General features: G+C 38.0%; 2 protein-coding genes across 2 annotated transcripts; both read right to left on the bottom strand.

The window, feature by feature from the left end:
* Positions 1–909: 909 nt before the first annotated feature.
* On the bottom strand, positions 910–4,284 carry LOC126380199 (uncharacterized). The gene is made up of 2 exons (XM_050029457.1): positions 2,256–4,284; positions 910–2,201 (listed from the first exon to the last, which is right to left on the bottom strand). Exons 1-2 carry the CDS (start codon positions 4,282–4,284, stop codon positions 910–912), a joined length of 3,321 nt encoding a protein of 1,106 aa, XP_049885414.1.
* Positions 4,285–4,961: 677 nt separating this feature from the next.
* Positions 4,962–11,118, bottom strand: LOC126380126 (LETM1 domain-containing protein 1). Its single transcript, XM_050029376.1, has 4 exons — positions 10,911–11,118; positions 9,279–9,641; positions 7,636–7,924; positions 4,962–6,048 (listed from the first exon to the last, which is right to left on the bottom strand). Exons 1-4 carry the CDS (start codon positions 11,009–11,011, stop codon positions 5,725–5,727), a joined length of 1,077 nt encoding a protein of 358 aa, XP_049885333.1. The 5' UTR covers positions 11,012–11,118; the 3' UTR covers positions 4,962–5,724.
* Between the last annotated feature and the right edge of the window lie 7,378 nt (positions 11,119–18,496).

Here is an 18,496-nt window from a genome sequence, read left to right as displayed (position 1 = left end):
TCCAACTAGTCAAATCAGTTTTTACTAAACGTCAAAATCCGAAATTACTATGGAATTTGTATGAAAAAGCACACTGTGACGTCATAGAAAAACGTGATAAACTTTCGGACTTTTTAAATGTAGGACTTATTAAGTTTTTCTTGATTAAAATTCATAAATAAGTTTAAATGGAGGAAAGAAAATGTTCTTAGTCAGTTTTAAATCAGTCCTTACGTAGTAATCTGAATTTCATAATTTATCTTTGACCTAGGAAACTATCCAATTGTATTCTGTCTGTAATAACTGGACGACTTTCCAATACCTATAAGTAATGTTAAGGAAAATCTGTTAGTGATAAAAATTAAATATTTAGTAATTAACTCTTAAAAGACAATTTCGATGTACAATTTTTAAGACGCTATAAGCTATTCCAATGTTTTAAACTTAATAATTATATAATCCTATTTTATTAGTGATACCCTGGTGGTATTTTAACATATTATAATGTAGTGCCATTTGAATTTGTTGTATTTAAAAATGATAGTTATTTTAATCATTGCCAAACTTATTTATCATAGTGACTCCCTGATGGTATTTTTGAACTTGTTGTAATAATTATTTCTAAATTATAATGTACTTCCAGTACAGTACTATATTTTGGATTATTAAATAAAGACTACAATCACATTAGATGCGTTTATTTTTTTAAATTGTAGATTTGCCGCAAGTGTCATTGACTACTTGGCCGGACAAATGGGGAGCGCTCAGGGCTCTCGCCCGGTACAAAATTTAAGACAACAGGCCTGAGGGTGCCCAGTTGGGCGCGAACCTCTACTCAGGGCGTCGTCTGAGGGTAATATTTGAAAGAATTAATGTACCCTACTGGGTCGATAGCGATAAGCACTGGATGAGGGAATTTATTTAATGTAATCAATAATCGTCATTTCTAAGTTGTTGGAACCTTTGTAAAATCTTCTGTGCTGGCGACACGTTGACGAATGTCGACGATTTTATAGTCAACAGATTGGATCTTATATTGTGACTGATGTCGAAATTTCGGTAACGAGGACTCTTTCTTATTCTTGACCTAAGACTTTCTCTGGAGGAGTATATTCGTCTCGCAACGAGGAGGCGATTGCATAAGAACCGAGGTGACGCAAGTTCAAACGAAGAAGATGATGAAAGCCTCCCCCTTGGAGACGTTATTGAACCGTGTCTGGGCGAGCTGACGTAGCTCTGTTCACATCTGTACACATCGTGCGTTGGACTCACATTCAAAGTTTTCTCCTCAGGCAGTGCCGGCAAGTCCTCCGGCTCACTCGTAGAGTTCTCTTCTGCCGTTATGTTCAAGTGCAGTGGTATCTCTTTTATCGGCTGGTTTTCTATTTGCATCAGCCCTTGTGGTTCTTGAGCTGCGAAGCTAGACCGACTAGTCAACGCTATTTGACGCCCCCGCAGTCTTGCTCTGGCCTTTGCTATTTCTGCTACGCTTGGGGATGACAGCAGATGAATATTATTATCGATATAGCTGCATACGGCTTCAGCCTCCTCTTCTGGAGTCAAGTGAGCGTCGCGGAAAAAGCCGAACCCTGTGCGCAGGTCATGCACGCCTTCAATGAAAAGCCACCCGAGAGTAGCTACCACTAACAACACGGTGGTGATGACTGCTAGCGCCGTGGTCGTATCAGGTCCAGACAAATTGTACCTGATTTTCCCAATAACTCCGTAAGTAACGATATTACGTGTACGTTTGTTAGTATGCGCTCGACACGTGTAGAATCCTCTGAGATCATTATCTGCGGAAGCGACAAGCCGAAGAACTCTTCCGTCATCGACGGATCGTACTGTTTTATCTTTGAAAATATTTCCGATAGTGGTGTCGAGATAAAGCCAATGCGCGGCGTGCGGTGACCGAGTGCTTCTGGCGTGCAGACATGTTAAGTTTAATCGATTCGATTTTCCCCATGCGGTCTCCTGATAGGATCCAGATACGCTCGCAGTCCTAGAAGATACTTGGATCTTCTCGTCTTTACATCGTTCCACACTAAAGGAATGTAGATCCTGCAAAACATTGTTTATACTTATCGACGCAATCAAACCTGAAAACGGTGTAAACTCTTCGGTTTTAGCTCGGTTTTCACCAGGAACACCGCCCACAAAAAATTCGTCGTTGCAAATTGCAAATGAATCCGATTTATACTCGCATTGTCCATTCTTAGGAGCTTCGCGACAAGAAATATCACTCGCAACTAAGCCAGCATGGCCGCCCGTGTGACCAATGTGCTTGTTGGACATCTCCCGACGTTTGATAGCAGTTTCTTCTAACACCACATGTAAGCGTTCACCTCCGTTTATCGATGCTTCAATCGTGTTAGTCTCCTGCTTCTTCATAAGTAGAACGTCAAGCCATTGATCGGGAGGACACTCCGTAGAGCCACTATTCTCTGAATGAAGGTCTTCAATAGAAACTTTCAATTTTAATCTCATGTTTTGCAACCCCATGTGTAGCCAACTATTGGTGGATTCGTCTCTTAAGAAAAGTATAGTGCCCGATTCTCTTTTAGATTTAATAGTCAATTCCAATCGCCACTCTTCTTGTTCGTTAAAACAAGGCAATCGGAGGTATTGGTCATTGTATAGAGGTAAATATGCTTCTTCAATGGCTGCCTTTTCAAAGGCTACGTTCGAAGCGGAAGTAGGGAAGAATTCTGATCTCACTGTTCTTCGATTACGTTCAACAACCATTTTTAAAGGAATGAAATTTAAAACCATCTCTTGTATCTCTCCATGTAACTTTTCACCGACTAAAATGTTCATTTTATTGTCTAACAATTCAGGATCACAAGGGAAAGAAGCTCTGATAGGGACTATGGCATCGTCCATCCTGAGACTCGCTGCTTCGCTGGTGACTGTGACAAGTGCTGTATGCCAGATTGCTGGTTCTATAACGGCGGGCGAGCAAATTCTTGGTATTGTACACGACAACGAAGTACCGCTAGCATCTAAACAGACGTGCCATTTCTGCAAACTGAGCCGTACATTTGGACTGTGCACCGCTCCTCGGCGGACGAGAGTTCCTCGGGGCGACAATGGCATAAACCGTACAAAGAAATGGAAGAGAGTAGATCGCTTTTTGTCAAAATTGTACTGCAAAAAGGAGTCGCCATTCAATAAAACAACGACGTGGGTGAAAGCCTCACAAGGACTTAGGTAGCAAGCCATGAATTCAGTTTTAGATCCAATACAATTTTTGCCACCTCCTGAGGGTACTGGTCTCGTGCAAGATCGAGTCCTGGATCTTTTGCCAGCGCCGCAAGACTGCGAACAGGGACCCCAGGCGCCCCAACCTGACCAACCTCCACTCAGCAAGCAGTCGTTACTTTCACAGACCTCGAACTCGTCATGCTGTCCGACACAATGGGTGCCCCAAAGGCCAACAGGGCGGGAAATCGTTTTCTCAAGGCAAGATCGTCGACGGTGTCTCACACCTATTCCACATTTTTCGGAGCAAGCTGTCCATTGACTCCAAGTGCTCCACTGGCCACCAGTATTCACCTCACTACTGGAAGCGCACTGGTCACCCTCGCATTCCTCGGCTTGCAGCGGGGTCCCTGTACAGACAAGTTGAGCATTGGAGGGGGGCGGAGTGTCGCACCTGCGCAGCCGCCAGCGCAGGCCGCGGCCGCAGCGAGCGCCGCACGACGACCACGCCCCCCAGCTGCCCCATTCTCCTATCACAGGACAACCGACATTATGCTTCACACACTGCAGCGAATTCCATAAAGCTTCGGCGTCCAATTGCCAAGTATTATCAGTGGCTAATGCGTTTTCGATCGCTGAATAACGGCATTCAATTTGCAGACATCGCTCCATGAGGGCTGGTACTGTCTCCAACTGGTGGAAAGCTTCCATTCTCGTGGAATCACCTTCGGTTAGTTTCCTATAGTCTTCGACTGTGCAGTTGGTAAGGTAGCAAGGTTCTATTTCTTCCTCGGGCCCACTGCAAGGTATGCCATCGTCGGATGGAACGGGATTGACGCATTGCCTTGTCCTATGGTGATGACCTGCATCATCACAAGACCCGTGGCAAGCGGACCAAGGTTCCCACGTGGTCCAGCCTCCGTCAACTGGGCAATCTGGGTCAGAAATGACGCCCAACTCACACTCTATACGCCACACTGCCTGTTGCCTCTTATTGAGTGGTTTGCTGCTTTGAATGAATGTAGACAGCCATAGAACAAGAATGCACGATGTAAGAAAAACTTGAAACTTGTCCACAAACAACGATATACTATCAAGTGGCATTTTACAGTAGATTCGGCTGGAGTCAACTTCAATAATAGAAGGAAATCCGCAGTAAAAATCCTTATTGTAAGAGAATATTTATGTTCATTCCAGAAATAAATTCAATTTTTAATCACAATCGCAAATAGCATCAAAGAATAGCATTGACAGTAGGTAACATCCTGAGACAAAGATCAAAGAGTCTTCGAGTCTTTTCTCATTCTCTTTGCTTTTTTCTTGAACAAACTGAGATCAGAAGATGGAAGGTAACCATAGAGCAACACGGACCTTAGGGGAACCAAGTCCGTCTTGTTTCATGGAGGACATTCTTCAAAACAAAATTTTGTGTAGCTCTATGAAGGAAACGTATTACATATCAATGCAATTAACTATATAGTAATATTTCATCTCTGTAGAGAAATAGATAAAATTTGCAGTGGTCACCCATGACTAAATCTATCGCCCAGGGGTCACGACCCGCCCCCCCTTACCCTTGTTTCCGCCCATGTGTAGGTATGTATTTGCATCATCATCAGCCCATAAACGTCCCCACTGCTGGGGCACGGGCCTTCCCTATGGATGTATAGGGAGATTACAACTACCTACACATAAATATAAGTTATGAAATCAGTACTAAGAAAGCATGACTCTGTCGAAACTATACATTACTTAAGGAATAGTAGAATAAAACATTGAAATAATGGCTTAGCCTTGTTTATTATAATGTAAGCGTAGCAAAATTATTAAATACATTTAAAAAACAAATTCGCAGCGGCATTCGTAAACTGTACGAAGTAAGTAGGTATAAGGCCGTAGTATCAAATATTGGACCCTCCAATATTTATAACTATATAAAGGTCACTGCACTTTACAATCAAAGCGCGCCGTTGGACATTTGAAATACAATTTAAATTTCGTTTTGCTACAAGTTTGAACGCTATTGAAGGTCTAGCATGTTGTATCTTACACCCGTATTCCTGAGCTGTTAACTCAAACCTTCCTCGATTATCGAACTCAGCTCAAAATCGCCATTTTTAGATGTCGCCTCAACCTTATCTTGAGTTGAGTGAAGCCATGACGCCAATATTTTTTTATCATGTTGGCAGTATGACATGCTGGACTCCAGTGACTAAAGTCCTCAAGTCGACAACTTAAATTGCCAAAATGCTTAGCTGAGGCCGCGTCTTGAGTAAACACGTTAAAATACGGGTGCTAGAGGCGTTTGAAGTATTTAGAGGTGCCAAACGGGCGTCGCGACGTCGTAACGTACTGACTGCTATAATATCGCGCCGCATAGTGTTGTCTCTCTCACTCTTATTCATCAGCGCTAACCGCAAATCGTTAAATTACAACAGTATGACATTACTAGTTTAACGTCTCCAAGACGAATACTGCAATAAATAACAAACAATAAACAACAATTTTATAATATCACTTTCAACGTGTACATTAGGAATTAAATTAATAAATTAACATCCAATTTTGTGGATGATTATACGCTAAGAATATTGGACAGTGGAGGATTAGAGAATATGAATTCTTGTCCACATTTACTGAGACAAGGAGCCATTGTTTGAGCCACTCTCGCATGTGTTTGTTCGACAAGTGACTGCTGTGTAGACCTCTGATGTGGCAGGCATAACACAAAGTATCCATATTGAGTTTCTCCACCCCACCCTCCCTCACAATCGCTTTATCCATTTCCAAAAGTAGAAATGCGTGATATTTCAGTTTATTTGTTCTGAACAGGTTTTTCCTTAGCCCGTGCATTTTGAGAAGGTAGCCCTGTAATTGAGAAATGTTACATTAGCTTTATCAATGATGTGCGCTGTGAGGTGGATGACTAACTTCAGCAACCCTGGAGTCAGGGTTATTCAATTCGATAATTTATTTCGGACAATTCACAAATCATAATTACAAAGAATAGACACGTAAGTAATTTATAATTGTATTAATATTTAATTTGTAATTATAATAATATATATAAGTGACTGTTTAGGGTATTATACTGGTATATTGTAATTTGATTAGATATTATTTGTAATTTGATGAAATGTTAATTACAAAGTCATTATAATTCAATTATTGAGCCAACAGAGGCCCCTGATGTGGCTCATGTAACTCATGTAACGACTACGTACTTACATCGAAGTACGGTCATGAGCATTAATATGTATACACTTTGGTACCATGTCACATTAATTTTTTTGACAAATTGAACTGTAAGTCTCACTAAATGTCAAATATGTTAGTGCGACAGAGTCCTAAAGCGGGTATATTATATTGCTCATGACTGTACGAGCCGGAATCAACGGCTGAACTGGCCTTCCGAAGCATGGAATCATCTTATTTTTCGGACAATCATTTGATTTCATCCTGCAATATCCTAGCCAAGGAAGGTACCATGTATACAAAGTTTTTTTTTTGGTAGATACGGTTACCACTGGGAATCGAACCCAGGACTTCCGGATCGTGAGCGCAACGTTCAACTACTGGGACCACGGCGGCCGTTAGTTTTATTATGTATATTTTTATATATTTAGATGAGAAGATATTTTACGTTATTTATTGATAAATAAACACCTTTACCCCCTCCTTTTCGCTTCTACGCAGTTGGATAAAAAATAAATGTACCTACTATAAATTGTTCACCGAGGGAAGAAAGTGGCTACGCCTCTGGTCCCTTACTACACCCTCGTTGGTAATACACTTAGTACTTTCTACCGAGTGATACATAGAGCTTTACACTATGTCACAATAATTCATATATTATTGTACAATATGAGGTGAAGCGCATGTCATCTTTTTTATTTATTATTCTCTTATTTTTTAAAGTCGGTAACTATATACCACACATTACATTTTGTCACAAACCTGTTTGTCTTTTTCGAGATGTTTTCACAAAATTTAAAGTTAGAATGCGGGCGGTAACGGATTTCTTTTCCCTCCCGCTTATTTTGTATGACAGTAATACCGCCGTACTTTCTGATTTCTTTATAATAAAGAAGTCTCTTTTCGATTACGTGTACTATACGTGAAACCGTACAGCTATTTGGTATTTTGCGTATTTTTAAATTAATTAAGTATACCTACTAATCGATCATTATCTTCCCTCGGTGACCGGAGGTACTATTCCCACTTTAACAGGGAAGTTGAAAATTAAAGTATAATGGCAAGTAATGATCCGTGGTAGCCCAGTTGGTAGAATGGTTGCCTCTCACTTTAAGGCCATAGGTTCGAATCCAGCACAGGCCTAAACCAATGATTGTCGAATTTGTTTTCGAATTCATGTTTGGATCATAAATGATTATCACATGTTCAGCAGTGAAGGAAAACATTGGTAAGTAATGGTAAGTAACTTGGTACACTTACCATATGCGAATACGTCAAATTATTCAATTGGTATGGTTCTTTTGTAAACAAATCTTTGCACTCCAATATATCATTTGGCGTAGGGTGGACTCCAGATCCTAACAGTGCCAGTATTCTACTCCATTTCTCCTTTAGTCCACTGTCCTGAATCATATCCAGCTTCGCTTGCAGAGCCCGGAAGACAGGTTTGTTGTTACGGAGACGTTCAGTCAAATCCTGACGAGAGAAATCTACTCTTTGCTGTATCGACCAGAAATGAGAGCACAATAGTGTCTTTGGCCGAAGAAACCTGGAATTAGAAAGTTTCACGGGATTAATTATTATTATCATACATCTTGAGAATATAATCAATAGCTAGTTCTTTATTTTAGACTTTTTCGAAGTATAAAAAAGGTGCCTAGTCTTTTTCTTCTGTTGTGTGGGTTGTTGGTTTGTTTGTGGGTTGATGCATTAACAATCTAAGCAACCTGGGTGTCAGGGTTATTACTGAGCCCTCAAAGGCTTCTGGCTCATTTAACAACTAACTGTGCACTTTACCTTCGAAGCATGGGTCATCTTACTTAAGCTCCTAGTGCACTATATTATTTTATATTATTTTTATACGATTACAAACACAAGGCTAGGTTTGTTTCTTCACAATGGCACCTAGAGTACCCACCTACAATAGGGTAGATTTCAACTAGTCAAATCATTTACTTTTTACTAAACATCAAAACACGAAATGAATACGGAATTTATATGAAAAAGCAACCTGTGATGTTATAGAAAACCGTGACAAAATGTCGCACATATATATTTTTCTATATTAAAATCCATAAGTTATCAGTGAACAACAAAGTTATGATCTACAAGGTGATCTTAAAGCCTATATGGACTTATGGAATAAAGCTCTGGGGATCTGCGAGGATGTCAAATATAGAGATACTACAGCGGTTTCAGAATAATGTGCTCAAGAAAATTGTTATTGCCCCATGGTTCCCGAGAATGGATGAAATCCACGAATACTTAGAGATACCCACTGTCAAGGAAGAAATATCTAACATGACAAAGAGATACAAAGATAGAATCACACACCATGTAAACCACTATGCCCAGAACCTCAGCGAACCGCTCGATACGAGACACCTTAGACTGCTACATATATGGGATAACCTATCACAATAAAGGCTGTCCAACAATGGAAGGACAAGCCTCACTCGACATAATCTAAATATATAAAAGGAGATAGCATATATAAGGACTGCTGAAAGTCAAAGGACTGATTGCAAGTCTATAAATTAAAAAATATTTCATAAATTAAATACAAAAAAGAAAATGTTTTTGTCACCTTCAGATCTGTCTTTATTTAGTAATCATAGTTTCATAATTTATTTTTGATCTAGGAAACTAGTCAATTATTAATCATAATAAATAAATAAATGAAAAAAATATGCTTTTTATTTAAAATAATTTAAATAATTATGTATTTATTATTAGGACAAAAAATTTTGATAAAAAGTCTCTAGCCAACTAACTTTATATTTCCTAGCAGTATGATCTTACGGGATCATAAAATTATTGCGAAATGTGCTTGCAATGGCGGCCAAAGGGAATGTCAGTGTGTTGTGATTACATAATCTTAATAGAAGTGGTATAATACTTACGCTAATGGAAAAATAACATAGTTTCCAAATGGAATTGCTGACAACACCAGCACAGGGGCTATTCTTAACATGTCCGATGGCATCTTCTGAAAGAGTTCGATATCTTTCCTACTCATTTTCGAAAAGCCTTTGTCCTTTGTTATTTTTATCCTCAATGATATGTAAGTTTTCAAATCTCGTAGGAAGTCCTTTATTCCAATGCTGAACACTCTGTACATTCGAACAGCTGTGGGGAACCGTACTTCCAAAGCTGACATGTAATTTTTCACATAGTCAATGTATCTTTGAACAATGTACATTCGTACTTTTTCTTTTTCATTTTTTAGAGCTTTTGTTTGCTTTGGTTTGTCTACTGTTAGAAACCTGGAATGTCAATAGGATTATTTTTATAAATACACATATGCAATCCATAACTATTTAGAACTACAAATCATTGGACCAACTTGAAATTTGCAGCCACACTTATGAGGCCCTAAGTTTAAATGATGAACCATATAGAGGTAAGTAATCAGTCTATTGCTGATATAGTCTGAATGCCTGTAATAGTGTTTGCAGAGCAATTAATAATTTCGAAATATTTCTACCAATGATATCATCAGAATAATAATAATAATAATAATAATAAAAACACTTTATTGCACACAAATTCACAAAACATTTACAGGATAAACTTATTCTAAGGTGGGCAAAGGCGGCCTTATCGCTAAGAGCGATCTCTTCCAGACAACCTTCGGCAGAGGATATAGTACACTTGTACAGCTGCAGTGTAATAATATTAAATACAAGTATTTTTTTTAAGATGAAAATAAGTAATGTAACTTTACAGTGGCCCCGATTCCTGCAGACACCGCCTAATTTTATTTTAAGTTATATCAGTCATTTTCATATCCGTCGAAAAGGAAAGGGACGGATGATTCACAGCTCTTAATTTTAGGAAGAATGAGTAAATGAATGAATAACCCGGGCGAATCAAAAGGTACGTCGTTGGTATGCAATCCGTTCGACGTGCTGTCTACTTAACTGTGTCGGGTTATTGACGGATGTAAAATTTTTAGACAGTTGGTTTAGATTTGTGCTTAAAATTGACGTGTGTTCCATAAATTTTATGCTTGTCGATTACCCGTCCCTTTCCTTTTCGGCGGATAAGAAACTGACAGATATAACTTAAAATAAAATTAGATGGTATTTACAGGAATTAGCACCAGTGGGTACTACAAGGTCTTTTAATTCTTAATATTTATGTTACAAATTTAATTTTAATTAAACTCATGTCTTGGAAAATCTGCGATTCTTTGATGAAGTATAGTTATGTATTAAAATGGGGTCATGTAAGGGCATCGGAAAATCATGGCTCTAGTATGGATGTAGTTGTTTAGGCCATCAGTCTTATAACAGAAATGTGCTAATTTCCAGCCAGAAATTACTATGGAAAAATGAAACATTATAAATAGACTATTTTGTAACATCAGCATGTATTGAGTCATCAATTATCATGTTGTAAACAAAATTACGACGTAGATTTGTTCCTGAAATTATTGATACTTGGCTAAAGCAAGTTGTTTACCATACCTCGACAGAACAAAATAACAAGACCAAGATCCCCACCTACATAAATCAAAAATAAAAACTCACCTGCACTTGTTGATTGGTTGAATCTTAGGTTTTAAAATAAAATTTGAACTATTACATTGTAACAATACCCTAGAAACAGCCACTATTCGGTGAATAGGCATAATGAAGCAATTTTTTTCGTTTTCTAATTTAATTGAATTTTTTATCGCTTCATCCCTCGTTTGAAATTATTTTGACATGCGATGTATGTAGGTAACTTTTTTATCGAAACACCTTGCTGTCATATTTGACTTTGACGTTTTATGTAGAAGGTTACTATTGTAAAAAAGCTATAAAGTTTCCTATAGCGCAACCGGTATGATAACTACTTGAAAATAATAAGTATAATAGTAATGTATATTTTTTTTCGGTTAATGCTGTTTGCACATTTTCTGAATCTGACCTTAGACTTTCTGACAAAAAGAATCCTAGTTTCATCTACATTTTTCTCTGTTTAGTAATGCTGTATAGTTTAGTACTTTTGCCAACTTTTGCCTATTATTACCGCTAGATGGCAGGTTTTGGTTTCCCGCTACGATTTCCCGCGAAAATTACTATGAATATTTTTGTTTAACTTGCATGTGCATGTCATTATGTTATGTCAATCAATGTCTTCAGAGAAAGAAAACGTAAAACATTTTTTTACATCTTACTAGTTTAGTTATAGTTTTAGGTGATTTTTGCTAACGAAATGTTGTTTCTTAATAAGGATAATTCATGAATTATGGCAGAAAAGACGTGTTTATTTGAGTATGTAAGAAACAAAGCTTTTTTTGATACCCATCATTTGCCATGCATCCATACATCCTGTTATCCCTTTGGATAGTACGTCGTCATCAAGGCTCAGCGTACTTACAGAATCACAGTACACGATGACCTCTGAGTCATATGACTATCAGGTGTAGACAGTGTCTTCGAAAACTGGTGGTCAATACCGTTACCGTTTATATCTTACAACTAGAACTTACGTAAGTTCCAACTGGATATTTGCAAAAAGACGTGCAATAAGCGACTTTCCAGACTGCGTTCCTCAATAACAATATAGATGGATAACAATAACAAGATTTTCCTTCGTTTAACATACATACATAAACTCACGCCTATTTCCCACCGGGGTAAGCAGAGACTATAGAATTCCATTTGCTTCGATCCTGACACACTTCTCTTGCTTCCTCCACATTCATCAATCGCTTCATACACGCACGCCGGTTCAGAGTAGATCGTATTGAACCTTTTCTAAGGACATCTCCAATTTGATCATCGTAAGTCCTTCTCGTTAAACCTTCTAATTTTATGGATAACATAATGCATCTTCTATTTTTGTTTTTGAGTATAAATGATGACCCTTTTTATTACACACAGGCACTATTAAATTAATTACACCTTCTACCCTTTATTAGTCTAATCAATATAAGAGAGGTAATATAGGTAGCAACTGAAATCTATAGCTACAGTCATGAGCAATATAATAATGTACCCACTTTAGGACTCTGTCGCACTAACATATTTGACATTTAGTGAGACTTACAGTTCAATTTGTCAAAAAAGTTAATGTGACATGGTACCAAAGTGTATACATATTAATGCTCGTGACCGTACATAATGTGATCCAAAGCAAGCAACAATTATTTTTACTTACGTATTATTATGCGTCTGCCATTACAGTGTATTTATGAATAATTATTTATATACTTACCCGAGTAATGAGAAAATAATATAGTATTTTATGCAACAGTTGTATAAGAAGGGTCAAAAAATGCGAGTGGCGTGAGTTGCGATGTGAGCCTTGGCGAACATCGCAATAAGAGACGCCACGAGCATTTTTTGACCTAGTTATACAACGTTGCATACAATACTTTTTCTACGACGACGTAATTGTAAATGAAACAAAAATTATACAAAGAAAAATTTTATTTATAAAAATGAAGATGTAAATCTTGAGCTAACGTTGAAATTTCTTCTGGTGTAGAATTCAATAGTTCTTCATCCATTTTTCCTTTTTATTTTATACTTTTTAGTGTTTTGAAACGAAACACAAAAAATTTCCAATTTATTTTCCAACGCGCGGGAAAATGGCGGCAAATGTATACTTTTTTTTATAGTATATCTATGGCACCAAACAAAGTAAAGGTGCCAGTTTCCAGGTCAAAAAAAAAAAACAACAACAATGCTTTTTTGGCGACATTATAGTACAGTTACACTTTGTAAACAATGCTTTTATAGGCCATAGAGCGTACACTTTTTCAAAGAGTTTAATTATGTATGTACTTATATTAGACTTTTTGGTTATTTAAATGCCAGATTAAAGTAGAGGAGTAGAAAATAGTATTTTATGCAACAGTTGTATAAGAAGGGTCAAAAAATGCGAGTGGCGTGAGTTGCGATGTGAGCCTTGGCGAACATCGCAATAAGAGACGCCACGAGCATTTTTTGACCTAGTTATACAACGTTGCATACAATACTTTTTCTACGACGACGTAATTTTAAATGAAACAAAAATTTTCCAATTTATTTTCCAACGCGCGGGAAAATGGCGGCAAATGTATACTTTTTTTTTATAGTATATCTATGGCACCAAACAAAGTAAAGGTGCCAGTTTCCAGGTCAAAAAAAAAAAAAAAACAACAACAATGCTTTTTTGGCGACATTATAGTACAGTTACACTTTGTAAACAATGCTTTTATAGGCCATAGAGCATACACTTTTTCAAAGAGTTTAATTATGTATGTACTTATATTAGACTTTTTGGTTATTTAAATGCCAGATTAAAGTAGAGGAGTAGAAAAAATAAATTATCTATCGACAACGACCTCTATATTATTTTTGGGGAACGAAGCTTGGAAAGTTCTACATTCTAGGATATCTCTGCGTTTAATAATATTGACTTCCGGTGTTCATCCGTTAGTACTTAGTTCATTATGAGATAATTGCAAAAACGCGGGTAGTTCATTATGCGATGCTGTACAGTCACGAGTACTAATATATACACTTAGAAACCATGTCACATTAACTTTTTTGACAAATTAAACCGTAAGTCGCATTAAATGTCAAATATGATAGTGCGACAGGGTTCTAAAGTGGGTACACAATATTGCTCATGACTACACCTCCGACTAACCCATTTGGGAAAAAAGTTGTGAACTTATTATTATTGTTACCATTATTATATTTTTAGGTAAATAATTATACCTTTAATTAACTAAAGGTTAACAAAAAATACTTTTTCATGAATATTTCGACGAGATACTCTACTTGATATCAAGCCAGAATCAAGGTCTGAACCATTCCCCTCAGCATTCGTTACGATGTCACTAACACCCTGTATATGCCTATTAAGTGGCACAGGCCGTAAAAAGTGCTTTTATTTAAACAGGGATAGAAATATTGAGTTTACATATTTTTTTTTATAGCAAGCCAAATATTTTTACAGATGCAAGGAAGCTAGGATATGTCAAAAATGTAAACCAGCTCTCAGAGGCACATTCAAAAAGGCTTTAGAGTTAAAAAGCTCCGGTTTATCGATTTACGTTCATAATAATGGGGATGTAAGTTCAACAAGTGCAAGCACGCTAATCCATAAAATGCCGCCGATGGACGATAAGATGGAATAGTCGGCGTCGATCGTCAGTTGTTGCTATACAAATCGCTGTCGATTGATTAGTGTGGTGGCACGTTTATGTTATGTATGGCTGACCCCCGCGGCACAGCAACCGTGCGAATTATATATCAAGGGCTTCGCCCGTACGACGTTTATCTGTACATTCGCTGCGTCTGGTTGCTGTGACACGAGGGTTATACATTTTATAACATAACATATACTGCTGGGCACAGGCCTCCCCTCAATCAACCGGAGGGGGTATGGAGCATACTCCACCACGCTGCTCCACTGCGGGTTGGTGGAGGTGTTTTTACGGCTAATAGCCGGGACCAACGGCTTAACGTGCACGAAGCACGGAATCATCTTATTTTTCGGATAATCAGGTGATTCAAGCCTGAAAAGTCCTTACCAAATAAAGGACAGTCTCACAAAGTGATTTCGACAATGTCCCCATCGGGAATCGAACCCGGACCTCCAGATCTTGAGCCTAACGCTCTAACCACTAGACCACGGAGGCTGTTTGCCATACATTTTATATTCCATAGTTCGGCATACATTTTATAAAAAGTGTAAAAAATATCTGTAATGACTACATCAGTAACTGATAACTAGGACTAATGGCTTAACATGCCTTCCAAAACACGGATCATCTTACTTTCGGACAAAGGTGATCACCAATGACTTTACAGATGTAAAGTGATTTTTGTGATCTCCCCACCAGGACTCGAACCCGGGACCGCTGGATCGTGAGCTTAACGCTCAACCACTGGATCACGGAGGTAGTTATCGAAGGGTTGGTAACGCTGGTCAATCTCCTTGACAAAATATTTATTTGTGTTTTGTCTACCTACTTTTTGACTTTTTGAAATTGTTTTTTTAGCAAGAGAAGAAGAATACGCAGAAAGCAGAACCAGTAGTTATTTACAACCATGGCCCCAGAGACGCTAATAAGTCGAAGTACCTCCAAGAGATTAGTAAGTCTTCTCGTCGTTCATTTCATTTCTAATCCTTTTATCTCCTGTTGGGATGTAGGGCTCATACAACAGGTTTCCACTCCTCGCAATCTTCTAATAAGTACTAAATACATGTTTGTTTGGAAAGCCTGTTGATTGTTATGAAGATACTTCTTTGGCGGTGAAAATATGCTGCATGTCATCCAGGGCATGTCGACTAAGGGATTAGGGTGAAATAAATTGAAAAGTAAGCGTACGCTGGATGATGAAAATACAGTAATATTTTAAGATGAAAACACATAAATATTTGATGATCTACAACCGATTTCGACCACGGCAACTTCGACTCCTAGTCAGCACGACGCTGATGCGCTCCAAGATGGCTTATGTACCTATCTTCACGATGAACTCCCATGCACAGCGAGGGCATGTAAGGACACCATTTCATAATCCTACTAACTTACCTATACATATAATGCAATTTTCCAACTTGGTAGATCATCTTTTCCAACGTAAGGGCGTGATCGCATATTATCTTGTACCGTTCATCATGAATGACACTTAACACCACGGACGTTTGTTTAATTACCACATAAGTATTTATATGTATAAACGCCTATATAAAATTGACCCTGCGATATGTTTTCAGATAATTATGGCTCTAAATGTAAGCGATGCAGTTCGATCCTTACTCAAATACGAGATTTGTTAGAGGAGATACAGGAGATTAAGAAAGATGATGTGACTGGCATATGCGAGTTTTGTAGGTCGTCCGGTTCACCTACTAAGTGTGAACGATGCACTCATTTAGTTAACAAGTTCCTTGTTGGGAAAATGAAGCAGTATGAACAACGCCACGAACGTTTTAAAGACTGGCTTGTAAAAGTAAAATATCTCACAGCAGTGTTATTACAAAAAGGATCATCGAAGTCTCTAGATGATAGCAAGGAGCTAAAGAGGCTTCTGCAAGAATTACAAAGACTACGTCCTGAGCGCGAGCCTGACATCACAACTTTTCCCGGTCCAAAAGAATTGCCTAAAGACAAACAAGAAGCATTAGAAGCTCTAGCTAAGCAAACCGACCAACTTGGTAAAATATTAAGTGACTTTGAAAGAGACATGAAAGGAAAAAAGACTACAGACAGATCGCTTTTTGCTAAGGACATCCCAGATAGAGTTTTAGCTAATCTTGGGAAACTTACTAAGGAAAAGTTAGAAAAGCTATTAGGGCCGGAGCTAACTAGAAATATGATAGACCAAATATTGGCTAATCTTGGTAGTCTTACAAAAGATAAGGCTGAGATGCTATTAGGAGCTGAGCTAACTAAAGAAATATTAGATGCAATGTTGACTAATATTGTAAAAGGACTTCCGGAGGACGAAGCAAAGAGACGTCTCGCTTCTATGATGAGATCCGCTGAACAATTGCGGCAAGGGAAGAGCTCGTTGAAACAAAAAGGTAAATTTGCAACTGGTGATCAAAGAAAGGATCAAGATAGTTTGGAAAGACACTTGGTATTTGGGCAGACAGGTTCAAAACCTCAACCAAAAGCTAAAGAAGACAAAGGTGCTGCATTTATTCCAGATTTTATTAAACAAGATAAAAAACATGAGACTATTCAAAAAGTAAAACAAAATATCGGCGAAGATAAGCTAGCTCTTTTATCCAAAAAAGAAGAAGCTCCAACGCGCGATACTTCGGGAATGGCAAAAATATATAAGGATAGAAAAAAATCTAAAGCGACTTCAGCAGCAACTTCAGTGAAAGAGTCAAAAGGAGGTGATAAGACTCCTCAAATTTCACCAGCAAAAGGATCTGAAAAAGAGACAAAAACAGAATCTTTAAAATCTAAAGAAACAAAACCTTCTCCTGGAAAAAAATCTATGGATACATTAAAAAAAAGTGAATCTGGAAGAATGATAAAGAAACCAACATCTAAGCAGTTGATGTCTCCTTCGGGTAAACTAAAGGTGGGTCCACCTTCACAAGGTCGATTGTTGATGCAAAAAGTTATCAAATCACAATTGCACATGGCTTCTAAGACACAGCAATCTATGGGAAAACTTATGGTTGAACCCTTAGAAACAAAAGATTCAAAATTTGATATAAGAGATACAGTGCCGATGGATGAAGTTAAAAAATTCAAAACGAAACCTAAAACTAAACTTTTTCAAATTGTCTCACAGGAACCTGAAAAAGAAGAGTCAGAGAGTGAGGAAAGAGATGAAGGCTATAAAGGAAAAAAAGGTAAAGGAAAGAAAGGAAAACCTAAAGTTTCGGTCAAAGGAAAAGAAAAACTAGAGGAGTATATTGAAAGTGAAGAGGAATCATCGGAAAAACACGAGACAAAAAGAAAGCCTATGAAACTGACCGAATCAAGGAAACATCTTTTGGGTCAAATGAAGAAGAGAGAGAAAGAAAGGAAGGCAGCTGAAAAAGCAAAACTTAAGGCGCAGAAGGAATTAAATAGAATAAAAGTAGCTGATTTCAAAGAGTTGCCAGCGTTACCAAAGGCTGAGAAAAGGGCCCCCATAGAAGTAGGTGGGATAGAAATATGCCAGACAGGACCAGAGTTGCCGACGGAAATGATTGAGGGGCTAAATATAGTTAAATATCAACGCACACACGTGGAAAATATTGGCAGTTTAAAACCCCTGTTTTTTTCTAGTGAACCAATTTGCCCACCGCCCGTAGTGAAGGAATTACCACCACCTGAGAACATTCCTAAGCAAACTTTATCCTCTATTTATAAATCTATGGTAAGTACGAGTGTGTTATATAACAAATTGAATATCGACTCCAGTCTAGGTCCCAGACGAAGGGTAGTAGTAGGAACTTCACGAGTCAATTCCATCCACTCCATTCCATCTACAGACAACTAGCTGACGGCGGGCATTTCATCCTTATGTTGTTGATATATCAACACTCAACACTCCCCAGATGGGGCTCACTTCACTGATCACACAGACACTTGGATCACGAAAATCGCACTACATTAACTATTTTTAATGTTTTTTTTTTTTACTGCGGAGCACTATAAAAAGCGTGGTGGCTC

Source organism: Pectinophora gossypiella, chromosome Z (assembly GCF_024362695.1).
Source record: "Pectinophora gossypiella chromosome Z, ilPecGoss1.1, whole genome shotgun sequence".
Classification (NCBI taxonomy): Eukaryota; Metazoa; Arthropoda; class Insecta; order Lepidoptera; family Gelechiidae; genus Pectinophora; species Pectinophora gossypiella.
The sequence above is the reverse complement of the archived record's forward strand: the minus strand, read 5'-3'. Positions and strand labels throughout refer to the sequence as shown.

Excerpts from the sequence above, each read along its gene's own strand:
- LOC126380126 (XM_050029376.1), bottom strand. The coding sequence starts at position 11,011 with ATGCCTATTCACCGAATAGTGGCTGTTTCTAGGGTATTGTTACAATGT. Across the intron at positions 9,642-10,910 it reads CAACCAATCAACAAGTGCAG|GTTTCTAACAGTAGACAAAC; the intron begins GTGAGTTTTTAT and ends TTGACATTCCAG. Across the intron at positions 6,049-7,635 it reads ATTTGACGTATTCGCATATG|GGCTACCTTCTCAAAATGCA; the intron begins GTAAGTGTACCA and ends TCTCAATTACAG.
- LOC126380199 (XM_050029457.1), bottom strand. The coding sequence starts at position 4,284 with ATGCCACTTGATAGTATATCGTTGTTTGTGGACAAGTTTCAAGTTTTT. Across the intron at positions 2,202-2,255 it reads GATGTCCAACAAGCACATTG|CTCCTAAGAATGGACAATGC; the intron begins GTCACACGGGCG and ends CTTGTCGCGAAG.